Source organism: Saccopteryx bilineata, chromosome 3, assembly GCF_036850765.1.
Source record: "Saccopteryx bilineata isolate mSacBil1 chromosome 3, mSacBil1_pri_phased_curated, whole genome shotgun sequence".
NCBI lineage: Eukaryota > Metazoa > Chordata > Mammalia > Chiroptera > Emballonuridae > Saccopteryx > Saccopteryx bilineata.
This window is the reverse complement of record NC_089492.1, coordinates 102768115-102784824: the sequence shown is the minus strand read 5'-3', so window position 1 is coordinate 102784824 and position 16710 is coordinate 102768115. Positions and strand designations below refer to the sequence as shown.

The following is a 16710-nucleotide window of genomic DNA, read 5'->3' as shown; positions in this document are numbered from 1 at the left end:
GGAAGCAAGCAGCTCAGAGCCGCCGCCACCCCCAGAGGCTGGAGGACACAATCACAACCTTCAGGTGGTTAAGGCCAATGGTCTTGCCCACGGATGCTTTGTAGAACCACAACCCACTAAAGTTGTTGGGGTCCAGGAAGGTAGTGCCCATCCATGTCTGAGTCCTGAACCTGCCACTGCTCAGAGACAACTCTGCTGTTGAGGGCCTGGCTGAGATGTGTCCCTCACGAAACAGCTTCAGAAAGAAACAGATGGATTTTTCGGCAAGTCCAAGACGGCAGGTAAAGGTGAGTAGGAGCTGGGCAGAGCCCAGAAAGTCTAATCTGAAGTCCCAGGAGCCAGGTTTGGGAAAAGATAAGGAGAGTAAGCAAAAGAACCGGAAAAAGGTCCAAAGGTTAAAGTAATAAAGACAGGAATGTTCTATTTGGCAATGAAAACAAGAGTTCTAGATTAAAATATACCTCCCAGCCGGCCGAGTCGCTGGGAGAGAGTAGCAGGGCTAACACTGGCTGACGTTTCCTTCCCTTCATTTGTAGGGTGTGACTTGTAGAAGCCGCTGAACTGGACTCGGTGTCGTCTGTGAATTGGGTGCTCAGAGGATTGCTCAGCTTGAGGGTCAAGAGAGCGAATAAGGTATGTGGGAGAGCACGCTGTGTGGACTGAACCGTTAGGCAAACAACGTGCAGGATGCTGGAACGGCTGGTTCTAGGGCTGACAGATATGAGCAGAGGCGGCTGCTGGGCCTGCCCCCAACCCTCACTCACACCATGGAGAGAGCCGTCTGTGCATAAACATGATTTGGAAAAGTAAAATTTGAATTAGGAAACCCATCAAGCCCATGTCCACTTTGGGGTTTTCACTGAGCTCTGTCTGCCTCTGGCTGAGGTATTTTTCTTGGCTCTTCCCACTAGGAAGTCCCCACGTGAGCCCTGCCACCGTCAAACTAAGTCCCTTCTGACCGCCGGAGCCCAGGGCCCATGGCTTTTTCCCTTGGTTCTCCCACTGGCAGAAAGGGCCCTGTGGCAGAGGGAAACATGACCACGCAACGTGGCTGTCCAGTCTCGGGCAGCTGCCGGGTGTTAACGTCACTCTTTCTGCCTTCGCCCGCCTTCCTGTCAGCTGGCCTCTGTTGTCTCACAAAGATCAGTGCCCACGTTTAATAAATCCTTTATTTATGTCAGGGTAACCGCAATAAATCGCAGGACACAAACAAGGACCACCAGTGGAAGGATCAGAATACTTTAATAAGATATCAGTGTCAAAATACATTTCCTTATAAAGTTAAGCTCCCATACAGTAATAATGTTGTCAGTAGGAATTCAACAAAATAGTAATGTACATGTAATTGTTACACTGACACGTAAAGTTAATATTGAAGCTGGGGATAGTTTTCAGAGTGTTTAGTAAAACCGCGAGGGTAGATACCCATGGTGCAGGGGAACCGAACACCGTGCGTCCCGGCAGGAACCCTTCAAGCCCTGTTGCCGTGTGAGGAACAAAGCTGTGGTGCTGAAGCATGACCTGGGCAACACAGTGAACAGGCGATTTTTCTCGTATAGCTTAGATTTCTTTTGAAATTTAAATTTCGTTTTGTTTTTGGCAATGGGCCCATCCAGGCTTACCCAATTCTTGGCCAGTTGTGCCTTAAGTGTGTGTTTCTAGAAACTGCTTCATTGCACCCAGGACAGAGAAGTTCTACGTGATTGGTGTTTAAAAACCAAAGGTATCGTCCCTCTTACCCGGTGAGTTAAAGTGCTCTGAGAACACTCCATTTCCAGTGCTTCCTACCTATACAAGTCACTTCAAGTTACAGACAGACCTGGGGGAGGGCTGGGGCTGGGGCTGTCCCTGAGGTCCGCCTGCTGCTTGCCGGCGGGGGACACTGCGCCCCGCTCGGCCGATCAGGGCGAGCCGAGGGCAGGCTGCGGAACGGGGCACCAGGATGGGGCTGGTCAGGACTAGCTGCCCCCACTTTCTGCACCCTCTCTCAGTCCAGTGCCACGTGCTCCGAGGTGGTGAGCTGGGAAGACATGGACTGGCTCACTGATCCATTTCTGAATCCTTTCTTTCTCTCATGGATTCCCATCTAAACCATCTTATGGTAGTTCTGAAAATATCCAAATGTGTCACGCCAAAGCCATTTAGAGTCCCATAGCTCAGTGCACTTGAAGGGCTAGCAACAAAACCTTAAGAAAAGTTAAAGCACTTCCTCTCCCTTAGACTCGCCCCACCCCACTCCTGTACCCCACGATGTGCCATCAGACCCCCCTTGGCAGCAATAATAATATATACATACATACACAATACATACAGAACACGAGGAGAAGACAGCTCGCAACGCTCCCACTTAATGATTCCACTCTCAGATTGTTTGTCACGCAACAGCATACCCCCAAAGCCAAAGCCAACAGAAAGGAACCTTGAGCGGTGCTGGGACAGGCCCGTGCAGTACTGTACAGTTCTGCAGTGTCCGCAGGGGGAAAAAACCAACAGCTTAAAAAAAAAGATTTTAAAATGATTTTGTGAGAGGATTCCATTTCCGTTTCTAAGTGTTTAGATATTACAAAGTACCCATATATATGATAAAACACTTAACCCAGATATAAATTTAAAAAAACAACAACTCAGTAATGATTTTTGAATAATAATAATTAAAAAAGAAATCCACTGACTGCGGGGGTGGGAAACACCAAACAGCTCGGGAGAAGCTGCACGCGCGGCTCTCACAGGGAACCACGTTCAGTGGAGTTCGCCCTTCACATTTCTTTCTCTTTCCCAAAAAGTCATCAACATTATTAGACCGAAGAGTTGGCTTACCAAAAAAAAAAAAAAAAAGTAATTTACAATATGGTGATTAATTTTTAAAAAGAAAGGAGAGAGGCTTTGCCAGGGCGAGGCCACAAATCAAGCTTGGAAAGCAAAATCATTTTGTTTCTCTTTGGCAACAACACAACCTTTTTAGTTAAATGAAGCCAAAGCTTTCCCTACAGCAGAGCAAACATGCACCGGACTCGTTAGTGTGAATATCAGGGTGCGCATGAGAGAGAGGCCTACGAAGAATATAAATTAGAAGTCATTGAAGTGGGGAGAAAAATCTTACAAAATTTAAGAACAATTTCATTGACAGAGGAAAACACAGCAGGTAACACAATTGTGTATTTTAAAAATATGGATAATAAAGTGAGCATCTTCAGAAAAAAGGCCATTACTTGGTAACCTGGGCAAGTTGGCCAGGTAAGTACATCTTGTAAAAAGTGTGTTGGTGTTAGAAATACCTAGTTTTGCAAAAATAGACGTAGAGAGTGAAGCTGGCGGAGGGTGCGGCCGGGACACCCGCCCCGGGGGCGGCTCCGGTTCAGGTGGCTTGGTCCAGGGCCCTGAGAAGGTCCCTTCCTTGCAGGAGCGTGGAGCTTCCTGGGACAGGGACGTTCACCTCACAGTCGTATCTGGTCAGTTCGGGCAGCAGGTAGGGCTCGAAGGAGGGCCCGAGCAGCCGGCTCGCCGTACCTGAAAGAACGGTTGGTGCCCTCTTTCAAAACCTAACCCATCTGGAAAGGGTTCTATTCCCTACGAGGCTAGCAGGGACGTGAAGGGCACATGCGGAGAGGTAGACGTGTTTCCAGTTTTCGTGACTTGGGGGGGGGGGCTGACTTCACTGTGTCTTCATCGTCACCTTACCTGAGTGACCTACTCCATGCTCAGAGGGTAGACCCGGCAGAGAATGTGCCTGCCTCTGAACCCATCTGGCCAGGTGGGGTGCTGAGCTCCAAGAGCGAGAATGCGAGGTACAGACAGCAGCGAGAGGTTTTAGGGGTGGGGTTGTGGGGACGAAGCCCCCACGAAGGCTTCTTGGCCTTGAAGGAGGAGATATGAGTCTGAGCCCAGGACCGTGTCCGCGTGCTCCGGCAGCAGGGAGGGAAGGGCGAGTGGAAAGAGGGAATTCTGAGCCCAGGACTGTGTCCGCGTGCTCCGGCAGCAGGGAGGGAAGGGCGAGTGGAAAGAGGGAATTCTGAGCCCAGGACCGTGTCCGCGTGCTCCGGCAGCAGGGAGGGAAGGGCGAGTGGAAAGAGGGAATTCTGAGCCCGCTGCTAAGTGCACACACAGCACACATTTACAGGCATATGTGCCACTGCTCGTGTGCATGAATATGTACACACACAAACGTGTATATGCACATGTGCATGGAAGGGCAAAGGGGGATCTCACAGTACCCAAACCCCACTTCCCCGGGAGGTCCAGGTACCCGGAGGACTGCCTAGAAGCCCTTTGTGGGGTCCCTTTCTATAGGTCACCCCTCTCCCTTCCCTTGGCTTTTGTGCAGTGCCCCCTTTCCACAGTCCATGCCTGCCTCCCCCACTCGAGGGTCTCCCGCCTCTCTGAAGCCCCCGCAGGGGCGATGGGTACTTCTCCTTTATCCCTTTCTAATGCCCCATTCTCTTCCATACTCTCAGAAATAATTCCCCTTGATTTCTAAGGTTCAAGGAAACTTGTGGGTTCACAGCAGGAACAATAATGCTGGTTATTATTTACTGAACACAAAATATACTAGAACTTAACACTTTGAATGCAAACCTCTCATTTGAAGGTGTGGCTTGCTGTGTCCACCCACTGGTCGGATACGGCTGGATTTAAGCCAGGGCCGTCCGGTGGCTCTAAAGCCTGGATTCAGAAGCACTGGACAGCAATTGGCCCAAACTGCATTGCTGAGGAAGCTGCCCTCTTTTAGGGCAGGGGTCTGGGATGTTTCACCATAACCTTGAACTGTGTTTGTGGTAAGTTAGCAACCTTTGGTGACAACATCTGTGCTTTGCAAGACGGTAACCGAGGGCATCAGGCGGCTAACCCTGCAGAAGGTCCAGTAGGGCTCCCTCCCCCAGAGCTTTCCAGCCACTGTCCCCCCCACTAGTATATGATCCACGCGTGTCCTCAGCTCCTCTCCCACCTGAGCTCACAGTGATGCCCCAGTAGGCCAATGGGGCATTAGGTGATTCGATAACAAACTGAGTAAGACACAGGCTTGAAGACTCTGGATTGAAAGAGCCTGGGCTGTTTCCTGATTGGTGGAAGGTTCCTTCTAAAGCCCTGTAGACAGATGTCCTTCTAGAGCCTGCTGCGACACTTCTGAGAAGGAGGGCTCATTGTCCCTCTTAAGGCAGTGGCCTTTCGTGGCAGCAAGCTCACCCCCATACTGAGCTGAGACACGCTGCCTTGTGATGTCCATCTCCTGGCCTTGCCACACACACGTTAGACCCTGGCATGGAGGCTCCAGGCCCTGTGTGTACCCACCTGTCGCCTTCTGAGCTGATGGCAGACTGTAGTCCTGGTACTGAAATGCACAGCATGGCAAGGGGAACCTGCTCTTGGCATCCCCCTCGGGGCTCATGGCAGATGGTGGCTGTGGTGGTGGCAGGTGTCTGAGAGGCTGACTCGGTCCCCTCATGGAATTTTGAGTGAACTCCTCTGAGAGATTAATGTCAGAGAGTGAGGGCAGTGATGACTTGAGGGAGGGGAGAGACCATCAAGTCCCCAGTGTCCTCCCTCCCTTCACGAAAGGTGCTCGGAACCACGAGAACTAGAGCGAGCTCGAGGCCTCAAAGCCCAGAGGCCTCTGACGGTGTCATCTGAGCCAGAGTGGAAAGGGGAAGGTGAGTGGGTAGTAAGGTGGGTGGTGAGTCAGTGGGAGAACCGAGATGGGCCCCTGAGCCCCCGGCCCTGCCACCTGCACCCCCCAACCCCAGGGGGCCGGGCCTGCTGCTCACCGCTGGGGATGTTTGCGCTCAGCTGCCTGTCGGGCATTGGAGGGCAGTTCGTGCAGCCCCTGAGACTCTTCATCCTTTTCCACATCAGATGGGAAGGGTGGCTGCCTGGTGGGTCCCCCTGGGTGTGGGAGGAGTGGATGTAGAGGGAGAGGGCCAGAGAACCAGGTCCTCAGACTGAGTCGGGCCGTGGCGGGTGGGGTTGATGCAGCTATGCCCAGAAGTGGGCGGGTGCTCCCTCTCTCTGAGAGGCACACCTGAGCCTCACAGAGTATGGGAGCCTCTTGACAGCCTCCTCCTCTGTTCTCAGCTCCAGTTCCCTGCCCCGCCCGCCCCATGGGCTGTGGAAGAGACCCACGGTGGCGCTGGTCAGGAGGTGGCTCACCCCACTCATGTCCTGGAAGGCTTGCTCCTCATACTCCAGCTGTCGCTTCAGCTTCAGCTTGTTGGAGAGGGCGACCATGGCGGGGCTCATCGCGTCCGGGCCCTGAGGCCTGAAGCCCTTTGCAGACCTGCCAAGCCCGAGAGGGGCGGTGAGGGGTCTGCAGCCCCGGGCCCCAAGGGCTTTCACCTAGACTCGGCCTTCACAGGGCCCTTGCAGGGCTAATCCTTATGACCGTGGTGGCTCTAAGACCCAGAGGGACGAGTCTTAGAGGAAGGCTGTGGGCATCAGGGCCTGAGCTTGGTTCAAATCACTGCACCTCCCTCCACGTGTGCCCGCCTGCCCAGCTAGGCGACATCAGTCTGTAGGAGGGTTTCTTCTGCCCCGTCTCGCCCTGCCTGCAATGCGCCCACTGAGGACTGCTGAAGCTGCTCTGTCCAGGGCATGTGCCCCAGGGCAGTGGACCCAATGGGCCCTGGGGGCTGGAGGTCATACACCAACTGTTGTGCCTCAGCCCAGTGAGATCCCCGCTGGCTGCAATGGAGCTTGCTGGGAGTGCTGGAGGGGCCGGGGGAGGGGAGCATGGGGGAGGATGGGGAGGAGCATGGGGGAGGGGAGGATGGGGGAGGATGGGGAGGAGCATGGGGGAGGGGAGGAGCATGGGGGAGGGGAGGATGGGGAGGAGCATGGGGGAGGGGAGGAGCATGGGGGAGGGGAGGATGGGGAGGAGCATGGGGGAGGGGAGGACGGGGGAGGGGAGGATGGGGAGGATGGGGGAGGGGAGGATGGGGAGGAGCATGGGGAGGGGAGCATGGGGGAGGGGAGGAGCATGGGGGAGGGCAGCCAGGGGAGGGGAGGGTGGGGAGGGCAGTGTAGGGAGGGCTCCGCTGGACCGCCAACAGGCAGGGGCCCCTTTTCTCTTTCCCCAGCCAGGGTTCCTAGGGAACTGAGGAAATCACCACGCAGATAACTTTGTGTTCTGTGGCTCAGATAATGAACTCGAGATTATAAAAGGTACTATAAGGGGTGCTCCGGTTAAGAAGACATTGACATTCAAGGCCTGAACAAGCTACTTCTCTCCCTTTTCCTGTCCTCAAGCTCCTGGTCCCTCCAGCTCAAGGCCTCAGCCCTCGGGTGACCCCTCCCGGCCTAAGCTCTCGCAGTTACAGTTCCGAGAAGAGCTGACTGGTGGAGCTGGAGTTGGTGACAGAGCAGGGAGTCCTCCTGGGCCCAGGTCCCCTCTCCCCCAGCGGGTGCCCATCCGCTCCCTGCCTTTTCAGCACAGCTTTCACTGAAGCAGCCAAGGGCAGTGCCACTTACCGCTTCTGGAGCATGGAGAGATGGGGCGAGGTGACGGGGGACCCCAGTGGTGATGCCCCCAAGGCCTCGCCACGCTGCTCTCCCATGGGGCACTTGGTGGGCCTGAAATGTAATGGTGGATCAGGGGGCCACTGTGTGTCAAATCTGCCCCCCAAAGAAGAGAGGGGGGTGCTGGCCTGGCCGCAGCACGATGGCAGGGACACCTTGCTCCCGCCATCAAAAAAGATGGAGGACAGGGGCTGGTGCTCAGGCTCTATCTTCTTGCTTTGCAGCTGCTGCTGATACTTGTCCAGGAGGAAGGGGTCGTGGGGAGCCACAGGCTCCAGCGGCTGGAAGATGTTCGTCATGGTGCTGAAGCAGTGCTGGGGGGTGAACGGAGGGTTCTCCGGCAGCAGGCTCTCCTCCGGGCAGATGGGGCTCAGCTGGAAGTCCTCCCCATCCATGGGGATGTAGGGCGCCAGCGTCTCCAAGTCCAGGTCATTGAAGTCCGTCTGAGAAGACACAGAGCAAAGGCAAAGAGGTTCAGTGGTTGGCACCGCCTCACATACTCTTCCATCTCAGCCCCTCACTCCCGCCCCGCCTCCCCTGCCGGAGTCCTTCATCCCAGGCGCAGTGACGGGCACGCCCCTGCTCCAAGGCCTTTACGGGCTCACTGTGGCCCATCAGAGAGAAACTCGGACCCCTCTTCTGGTCTTCCCAAGCAGTCCCTCCCCCTTCAGCCTGGAACACACATTTCCACACTCCACTCGGACACCCCTCCGAACACCACACTGGCGTCAGTCACTGCTGCCACCCAACCCAAAATGCTCTCCTCTCTCCACTCTGCCTGCCTACACCTGCTGTGTCTGAGCAGGCCTGGGCAAGCTCCGCCTCTGCCACAAACCCATCCCTGCCTAGTCTGGGCCACAGCTACTGTCCCATCCCTGTCCTCACGGGACATTTAGGACTGTGGTACACACAATGGCTCCAGAGAGCCAAGGGCTGCTCGGTCTTCCTCTTCCTCATGGGTCTCAGCACCGGCCTAGACATGTGGTCCGCGGCAAGGCACACCTGTGGATTGCTCACGAGAGGCAGCTGGCCCCAGGAGGGACTTTCATTCCAGTCAGCAAGTCCTCAGAGATGGCGCCTCAGGTTCCCTGTGTCCTTTCTGGGCAGCACAGGGAATACTGACACGCAGAGGCAGAAAGAAGTTTCTACCTTCTGAGATTGACGCCCTCACTGGGGGGATGCCGCTTAATGTATTGATGATTACAACTAAACCAAACGGTTAAAGACAGAAGCAGACAGGATGAGGTACCCAGTAATAAATCCTATCGGAGTTCAGAGGAGAGAGAAGGGAGGGCCGAGTGTGAAGTTTGGCGGAATGGCTGGAACTCGTGCCAGGCAGGATAAAGATACAAGCTGGGGAGCAAGGAGGAAATCTGAACAAATAACCCAGACTAGGACAGACGGGAATTGATGATTTTCCTTTGAGTTTCGTGAAACATGCACCCAATCAGCCCAGTTTACACAGTTTTTGCAAGAGCATTTGGCCTTGTGTCATAAATGCTTTCCTGGAAAATTATATATGTAAATGAAAAAGTTATGAATCAGATGCATTTTTAAATGCATTCAAAACAAAATAAGTTTGTGAAGGGAGTAATTATCCCCTATGCTTATAAATGTCTTCTACATCTAGAAGTACTTTTTAAATATCGGGCTTCCTTAAAGAAAGTTTTAGTTGGAGTTCTGGTTTTCACGTGCTCTAAGGAAGCTGGCCCAGGGAGTAGGAGATAAACCAGGTGAGTTAAAGGGGAAGAGCTGGGACTGACACAGGGAGAGCAGAGGGCAGTAGGAGCAGGGACCGCCACGACTTCCCTGCACCCTCGCCCAGTTAGGGACCAGGGCCTTGGCCAAGCACCTCCACTGCTGTCACAAAGAAGTGAGGCTGCAAGACCGATGGGAGCCTCCATCTGCACGGCACACCACCCTGATCTCCGTGCCGCCTACCTGGGTGTTACACTGGTCCTTCGCCTCCGTATCCATGGCAAAGAGCTTCTCAATCACTTCAATCTTCAGATCATCACTCAGAGTTGTGTAGTAATCTTCTGGGCTGCTGGGCTGGGGGCCAGGAAGGAGAGTGACTGTGTCAAGGGTGTGACACTGGTCTCCCCTCAGTCCCAGGTGGAAGAAGAAATACACTTTTGGGCCCATAGATCAACTTCATTCCACCCAACAAGTACTTGTAGAAGGTCCGCTCCCTACGAGCTGTATGGATTAAGTCAGTTTATCAGCCTCTCTGCAACTCAGTCTCCTCGTAAAAGAAGCCTTTCTTGAGGAGCAAATGGGATGAAGGCTGTGGCCAGCAGGGGTCTGGGGAGCTGTACAGCTCTGTGCCCTGAGCAGGGATGGAGCTAGGAGCTCAAAACTGTGTGCAACTCAGCCCCTGTCTTCAAAGAACTTGTCATTTCGATGGGGCTGGACAATGACTGCAGGTACGCAGCTTGAATACCTGTCAGGTAAGTGCTGCCACCTCTCTAAGGGAGGCTTGGATAACCTGAGTAGGAGGGGGCAGGACTTCTGTCCAGACTGTCCAGCTATCCAGCGGCCAGAGGAGCCCACCCCCTCCATGGCCTCACTCAGGGCTCACCGTGGAGCAGCTGCTGCTGCTGGTGGCACTGGGGCTGGTGTCCCCTGGGGCAGCTGCCTGGGGCATGGTGAAGGCTGGCAGGCTTCCGACCTCACTCTGGGCACCGTGAGTCCTCAGCTCCTCAGCCCACAGCTGGCTGGGGTGCAGGATGGTCTCGCCGTAGGCCGATGACTCCTCGAAGTTCTGGTTTCCTGTGGAGACGAGGGTCTGGCTCGGTTAACACCCACAACCGCTGGGCTCAACCCCAGTGCAGAGAAGACCAAGAGATGCACAAGAAGATCCCTACGGGGTCTGGAAACCACGCCTGGGGCAAGGCCCTCAGTGCTCTGAGGCTTGCTGGGACAAAGGGCCTTTAACGGGGGCTTTGAGTCAATGTACAGACTCCCTTTTCAGAGGACAGCCTCCTAGAGCTTTTCCTTTTCAGAGACTTCACGGAGAAGGAGCCGCTTGGCCTTGACGAGCGACCCGGAATGTAGATGAGGCTGCGAGAGGAGAGCCGGGCAGCTTGCCCCGCATTCCCACAGAACGGGAGCTGCGAGACTTCCCGTCCCAGGACCGTCCACCAGGACTCTCTGAAGCTGCTCTGCTCACGCGGCCTCTCAGGAACACCTCTAACGGGGCGAGGCCACCCAGGGCAAGCACAGGAGTGGCACCTCCTTCCTCAGCCGCCAGGACAAGGCTGTGGGCCACACGCAGGGGAGAAGGGGGCCCCAGGGGCACAGCAGGGTGCCTCCAGCATGGCAGCCGGGAGGGACTGAACACTCCCTCTGTGGCCACAAGACCCCACGTCCCTGTAGGACTGGGACACGTTTTAAAGAAGTAGTGTCTATAAGGGCTCAATCTGGGCCTGAATCTTTTCCTCATCCATGTTTCTGGAATCATTTCTCCCAACATTATTTCAGTTTAGCCCTCTGCCTACAAAGCAATCTGTCCTTCCAGTCCTAGGCGAGAGCTGCCTGCCCTGTGAAGTCGGGCCAGGGGCCTCAGAGCAGATGTCCTGCGGTCCTCTCCTCTCCTCTCCGACTCCTACCCCTGTGGTGGAGCTGTGGCCACTCAGGAGGGAGTCCTCCATCGCCCCTCCCAGCTCAGCACCTGCCGAGGTCAGACTTAGCAGTCTGACTCTGTGCTAGGTGTGTGTACTGTTCTTTTGCGCCCAGAATCTGGTCACTAACTGATGATTCATGAGACTTAGGGAAGAAACGAATATCTCTGGTGAAGGAAAAGCTGTAGCCAGGGAGGCCTGTTATGGTAAATACCTCCCCCATCCCAAGAAGGTTCAAAGACACCCCCCCCCCAAGCTCAGCACCCACCAAAATCCAGAGAAATGATGGCATCTCCCGCAGTGGGGGCCAGCTGGGCCAGCTCCTCTGGCTCCTCCTTCAGCTTGGTGAACAGGAAGTGATTCTTCTCAGACACAGCCACCTCGCTACTGTTGTCAAAAATGCTGTTCATGGCCATCAGGTGCGGCTTGAACAGGGATTCAGTCTGGTCCATGGAGAACACCACGTCATTCTTCTCGATCTCACTGATGGGACAAGAGGGTGCTTTAGACCTTCCACATTTTCTAGCAAAATCCTTTTGCTCCCCAGACAGGGAAACCCTGATGCTAAGCCTCTTAGCTGAGCACATGGGTATGGATGCCCTGTGCCGTCATCTTGTAAAGAACCACACAGCGGAAGTTCGGAGTTGAGGTAGCAATGTGGAGAGTGCTTTCGGACTATGAATCTGTTTTGGATGCTGTGTGAGGTGCACGGGTGTGAAGGTTTCTGTCTGTTTCCCTCGAGCAATGACTTTATCCAGCTTCCTTCCCAGGTACAACAGAGTGGAGGGGTTACATCTTCTTTTCTCAAAACACATGAATGTTTTCCCCATTCAAAAAATACTTACTAAATGACAACTTTGTTCTATCTGCCTCCCCATGTGGGCCAGAGGCGTGACATAGGTGCTAGACTAGGGAAAGGGTCAGAAAAAAACACTGGAAAGGGGAAATCCCAAGTGTCCCACTGTTCCCAAGACACCCATGGAACTCTGGGCCATAAGGATCAGCACCGCAGAGAGCTCACAAAGCGGCTTGAGAGAGGCTGGGTGTTCCTTGGGCCTGCCACTCTCGGTCTGGGGAGCTCAGGCACCCCACACACCCCATCCCCCACACCCCGGCTCCCACCGGCCCTCACACACTCACCTCAGGACATAGTTCACACACATGATGCACTGGGGCTGCAGGTTGCGAGGGTTGTAGATGACTGTCCCCTGCGTCTCCAGCCACACGTAGCCCCCGTGCTTGGCCAGCATCCGGTACTGGCCGCTCACCACCTGACCCTTGGTGCACACTGCGGGAGGAGAAAGGGAGCCGGCGGTCAGGGAGGTGGGGGAGTGGAGACCCCACGGGAGGGCAGTCTGAGGGGGAATGGATGGGACTAGGCACCAGACCACAAAGACCGGAGCTCATAGATCATCTCACCCAACTCCTCATGTTAAATACAGGGAAAGAAGAGCCGGAGGGGTTAAGTGACTTGTCCAAGGTTGTCAGGTGAGCACGTGTCCCGTTGCCAGTCCCTTGGTGAGTCCTCTTACCACTCACCTCACTGACTAGCTCTGTCCTATCCACCCCCCTCCAGGCTCAAAGACAGGAGGCTCCACAGGGGCGACAGGGCACCCTCCTCCGCCAAGCACTCCAGGTCAAGGTGGGCACAGCGTGGGGAAGGCTTCTCTTCGGGGCAGCCCTTTAGAGCGGACCTGCCACGTTACTCAGCTTGTGAATGTATGAAGTCTTTTTTAAAATGATATTTTCGATTGTTCCAGGCCATCTGCCGGGCCTGCCACCACAGGGCCACAGCAGCTTTGTGGCCGGTAGCGAAGGCAGAGGGACGAGGCTGGGGCTGAAGAAGGCTGGGCTCCTAGCAGCCTGCACTCGGCCTCTTCTAAAACCATGGCAAGTCCTTCCTGTTCCTCCTCCCGGCTGCCCAGCGGGGCTGCCTGCTTCTGACCTGTTTCCAACTCCAGTTCTAAATGTTCACTTAACACCTGTGTGTGTAACACATTGAGGAAGGGGTCCCACATCCCGGACTGTCCTCCTCCTCAGTCCGGAATGCTCTATCTGCTCCCCCTGAAAAGGAAGCAGCAAAACCCTTTAAAGGAGAGTCTACTCCTGTTAGAGATCTCTGGGAGTTTTCTGAACTGCCCAGTTACTTTTATCCCTTGGAAATTCATTCTTCAGAATCCCAGTTCAGAAAGCCCCGAGTCACAGAGGGCTGGAACATCTTGCTAGCCTGGGAACTCTGGGAAAAGAACACTCTCCTGGTTTTGGTCCCCCCCCCCCTGCAAAATGGGCATCAATAAAAATAATAGTAATGGTAATAATCATCATTATTAGCTACGAAGTATACCACAACTGTTTGTACTGAGGGACAAATCTACCCTATCAGGTACAAGAATGTGGACCGAATGTCACTGACAAATACTATATAGGAAAAGCCACCGCTTTCCCAAAGTTACTAATACGGATCGCACCCAGGCTCTGATACATCTGCAGGACATGTCTGTGAACAGTGCTGTGAAGGGCCCTGTGGGAGAACATCGCAGGGCCACCTCCCCATTCACCTCCGCTGCGTGGCTGAGAAATGCAGCTTAGTCCCATGCTAATGCTGCTTGTCATCCTTTACATTTAAGTTTGGGCAGAAATTACCTTCTTCAAGTTTAACAAGCACCTCCAAAGTGCAGGAAATACCACCATAGCTTACATGTGTACCGTGCTTTGCAGCGTTCAAAAACGTCTCATAAGATGAATTCTGCCAAGCAATTACAACCGTGCCTGGCACATGCAGCGCCACCGAGCCTTGTCCTCAGCTCATTTAGGATGCAGTAGCACCATGAGGTATCTACTACCGTTCCTGTCTTACATCTGCAGAAACCGGGGCTGGGAACTATTGAGTGATTTCCTGAAAGGCCCCCTCGGTGGAAACAGTAGACAGGATTACAGTCCAAATTAAAGACTCCTAGTCTAAGCTTGCTTTTGTTTAAAGTCAACTTGAGTGACGTTTAATTTACCTCACTTTAATTGACCTCAATTTAATTAATAAATGCACCCATTTACGCATACAGTTCAATGAGTTTTGACAAATGCATACACCCTTCTAACTATCACCATGATCAAAGGTATGGTGATTTTTCCATCACCCCCTCCCCATCAAAAAAAAAAAAAAATCCTTGTGCCTCTTGAAAGTCCATCTCCATTCCCACCCCTGGTCTCAGGCAACCTCGGATGTGTTTTCTGTCTCTAAATACTGAAATGCTCTCTTCTCCTCTTGCATAGAAGTGGAATAATACAAGTGTATGCATACTCTTTCGTGTCTGGCATGGTTGGTTGGTTTTTCACGCAGCATGTTTTCCTGATTCCTCATGTTGTTGCAGGTTTTTGTGGTTTGTTCCTTTTCACGGCTGAGTACTATGAGTATTTCACTGTACGTATGTACCATAATTAGTTAATTCACCTGTCAACAGATGTTTGAACTGTTTTCAGTGTTTGGTGCTTATATGAATATAGTTGCTATAAACAATTGTGTGCACACCTTTGTATGGACATACTATTCATTTCTCGTGGGTGTAGCTAGGAGTGTGATGGCTGGGTCATATGCTAAGTATACGTTTACTTTATAAGAAACTGCCAAATTATTTTTCAAAGTGGTTGTATCATCCTAATCTTTTTCAGAAAATCCTGTGCTGCAGAGAAGACAGAGGTCATCTTCTTTGAACACGAAGAAACCGAGGCCAGAAGGATTGCTGACCTGCTTAACATCACCCGGGACAGGAGCGACTGGCTCAAGCCCCGTCTCGTGGCTCCTGGTTCAGCACTCTCTGAGCCACAGTCCACTGCGAAGCCTAAATTTGCTGTTGCCCCTGTCCTGAACCACCGTGGACTCTGCCACCAAAGAAATGACTTCTGTCCTCCTTGACTTCACTTTTTCTCTGCCCCTGAGGCTCCCCTGCTGCAGCGAAATGATTCTTGCACAATTTCAAGTGACTAGAGTTAACTTATTTAGATGGTTCTTAATGCAGACAAAATTCAGGGCTCTTACTCTTGATTAAACAGTGCAGCGAGCAAAGGCTTTAACTGCATTTCTAGCGATTGCAGGCGAGGGCCTGCTCTGTCAGTAGAATATAATTACGCCTGCCTTCTAATCATCTGCTCATTAATGCCAGCCTTGGTGAGGGGCCTGCTACTTGGTAGATAGGCTTTTTATGACCTTTAATCTTGTTTTCCTAAGAGCACATAATGTCCTTACACAACAAAGAGAAACCAACCCCCCCAGCCCCTCCCCTCTGAGGGTAACAATGTATAAATTACTAATCCATTTGGAAATGAGGGCTTTCAATTATCTGAATCTGGTTCGAGGGCTGAGCATCTCCAGTAATTTCAATGGTAAATGTTGACAGGCTAAGACATATACGTGTGAAAATCTGGGCTGCTGCTGTGCCAACATGGACCAGCCTCAAACCTGGGCCCCCAGCTATTTCACAGCATGAGTGTGGGTCTGTGGTGCAACTCTCTTTGCACAAACCAAGAGGGGGGTAGGGAGAAAGGGAGAGGGAGGGGGAGAGGGAGAAAGGGAGAAGGAGAGAAGGGAGGGAGAGAAAGGGAGAGAAAAAGGGAGGGAGAGAGAGAGAAGAAGAGGGAGAGGAAGGGAGAAGGAAGGAGGAGGAAGGGAGAGAGGGGCAGGAAGGGGGAGAGAGAGGGAGAGGAAAAGGAAGGAAGGGAAAGAGTGAGGGAGGGAGAGGGAGAGAAGGGGGAGGGAGAGAAGGGGAGGGAGAGATGAGGAGGGAGGTGGAAAGAAGAGGAAGGGGAGAGAAGGAGAGGTGGGGAGAGAGAAAGAGATTTTTGTTTTAGCCATTATTAACCCACTTTCCAACCCACTCAGATTCCCTTTGCTGGATTTGGGCTTGCTGGCTGGGCACATGCCTCTGAGCCCAGGGCAGCTTTGCTTGGTTCCACCAGGGGAAGAAGGGAGCCTGTGATTTCTATTTGGGCTGTAAATTACCTTTAAGGGTTCCTAATGCGTAAATACACAGATTAAATAAAAAGCACATTTTCCCTGGAGTCAGCAGAAAAATGGTGTGACAAATTTTTATCCCACCTCTTTTTTATGAGTCAAAGCTTTTCTACGGAGGTATATAAAGAATACTTCCTATATGCCTCAGAGAAGTTGGCATTTTTGTTCCCTTGGACAGCACTTTCCTTTCCTTTCCCATTCCAGAAAATAAAGTATGCCACTGTTGTCCAAGAACGCCCAGAAATATTTACATTTGTCCCCTGCTTTGACTTCACCCTTGGCCGAGGGGACAGCTGGGCTTCCCCCCAGTTTTACACCTCTAGGATGGAGGACCCAAAAGCCTAGCCCCAGGGAGGCAGGGGGGCAGTTGAGCCAGAGCCTGGGCCCCGAGTCCCAGTGTTAGGGTACTTTGGGACGAGGACCAGTCATGGACCAGAAAGCACGCAGTGTCAGGGCACTTTGGGACGAGGACCAGTCATGGACCAGAAAGCACGCAGTGTCAGGGCACTTTGGGACGAGGACCAGTCATGGACCAGAAAGCACGCAGTGTCAGGGCACTTTGGGACGAGGACCAGT

At 53.1% G+C, this 16710-nt stretch overlaps 1 protein-coding gene and 1 long non-coding RNA gene across 2 annotated transcripts in view; one reads left to right on the top strand and one right to left on the bottom strand.

Moving 5' to 3' along the window:
• LOC136330361 (uncharacterized) overlaps positions 1 to 15631 on the top strand; it is a 101011-nt gene extending 85380 nt beyond the window's left edge. The window contains exons 2-3 of the long non-coding RNA XR_010730282.1: positions 537 to 633; positions 14796 to 15631. This is a non-coding gene — a long non-coding RNA (uncharacterized lncRNA). The remainder of the gene's footprint in view (positions 1 to 536; positions 634 to 14795) is intronic.
• EPAS1 (endothelial PAS domain protein 1) overlaps positions 1224 to 16710 on the bottom strand; it is an 85169-nt gene continuing 69682 nt past the window's right edge. The window contains exons 8-16 of the mRNA XM_066267047.1: positions 12270 to 12417; positions 11398 to 11612; positions 10088 to 10278; positions 9448 to 9558; positions 7459 to 7949; positions 6142 to 6268; positions 5760 to 5877; positions 5287 to 5460; positions 1224 to 3507 (exon numbers count right to left, since the gene is read on the bottom strand). Of these exons, the coding sequence (XP_066123144.1) occupies positions 3356 to 3507; positions 5287 to 5460; positions 5760 to 5877; positions 6142 to 6268; positions 7459 to 7949; positions 9448 to 9558; positions 10088 to 10278; positions 11398 to 11612; positions 12270 to 12417 (1727 nt within the window). The 3' untranslated portion in view covers positions 1224 to 3355. The remainder of the gene's footprint in view (positions 3508 to 5286; positions 5461 to 5759; positions 5878 to 6141; positions 6269 to 7458; positions 7950 to 9447; positions 9559 to 10087; positions 10279 to 11397; positions 11613 to 12269; positions 12418 to 16710) is intronic.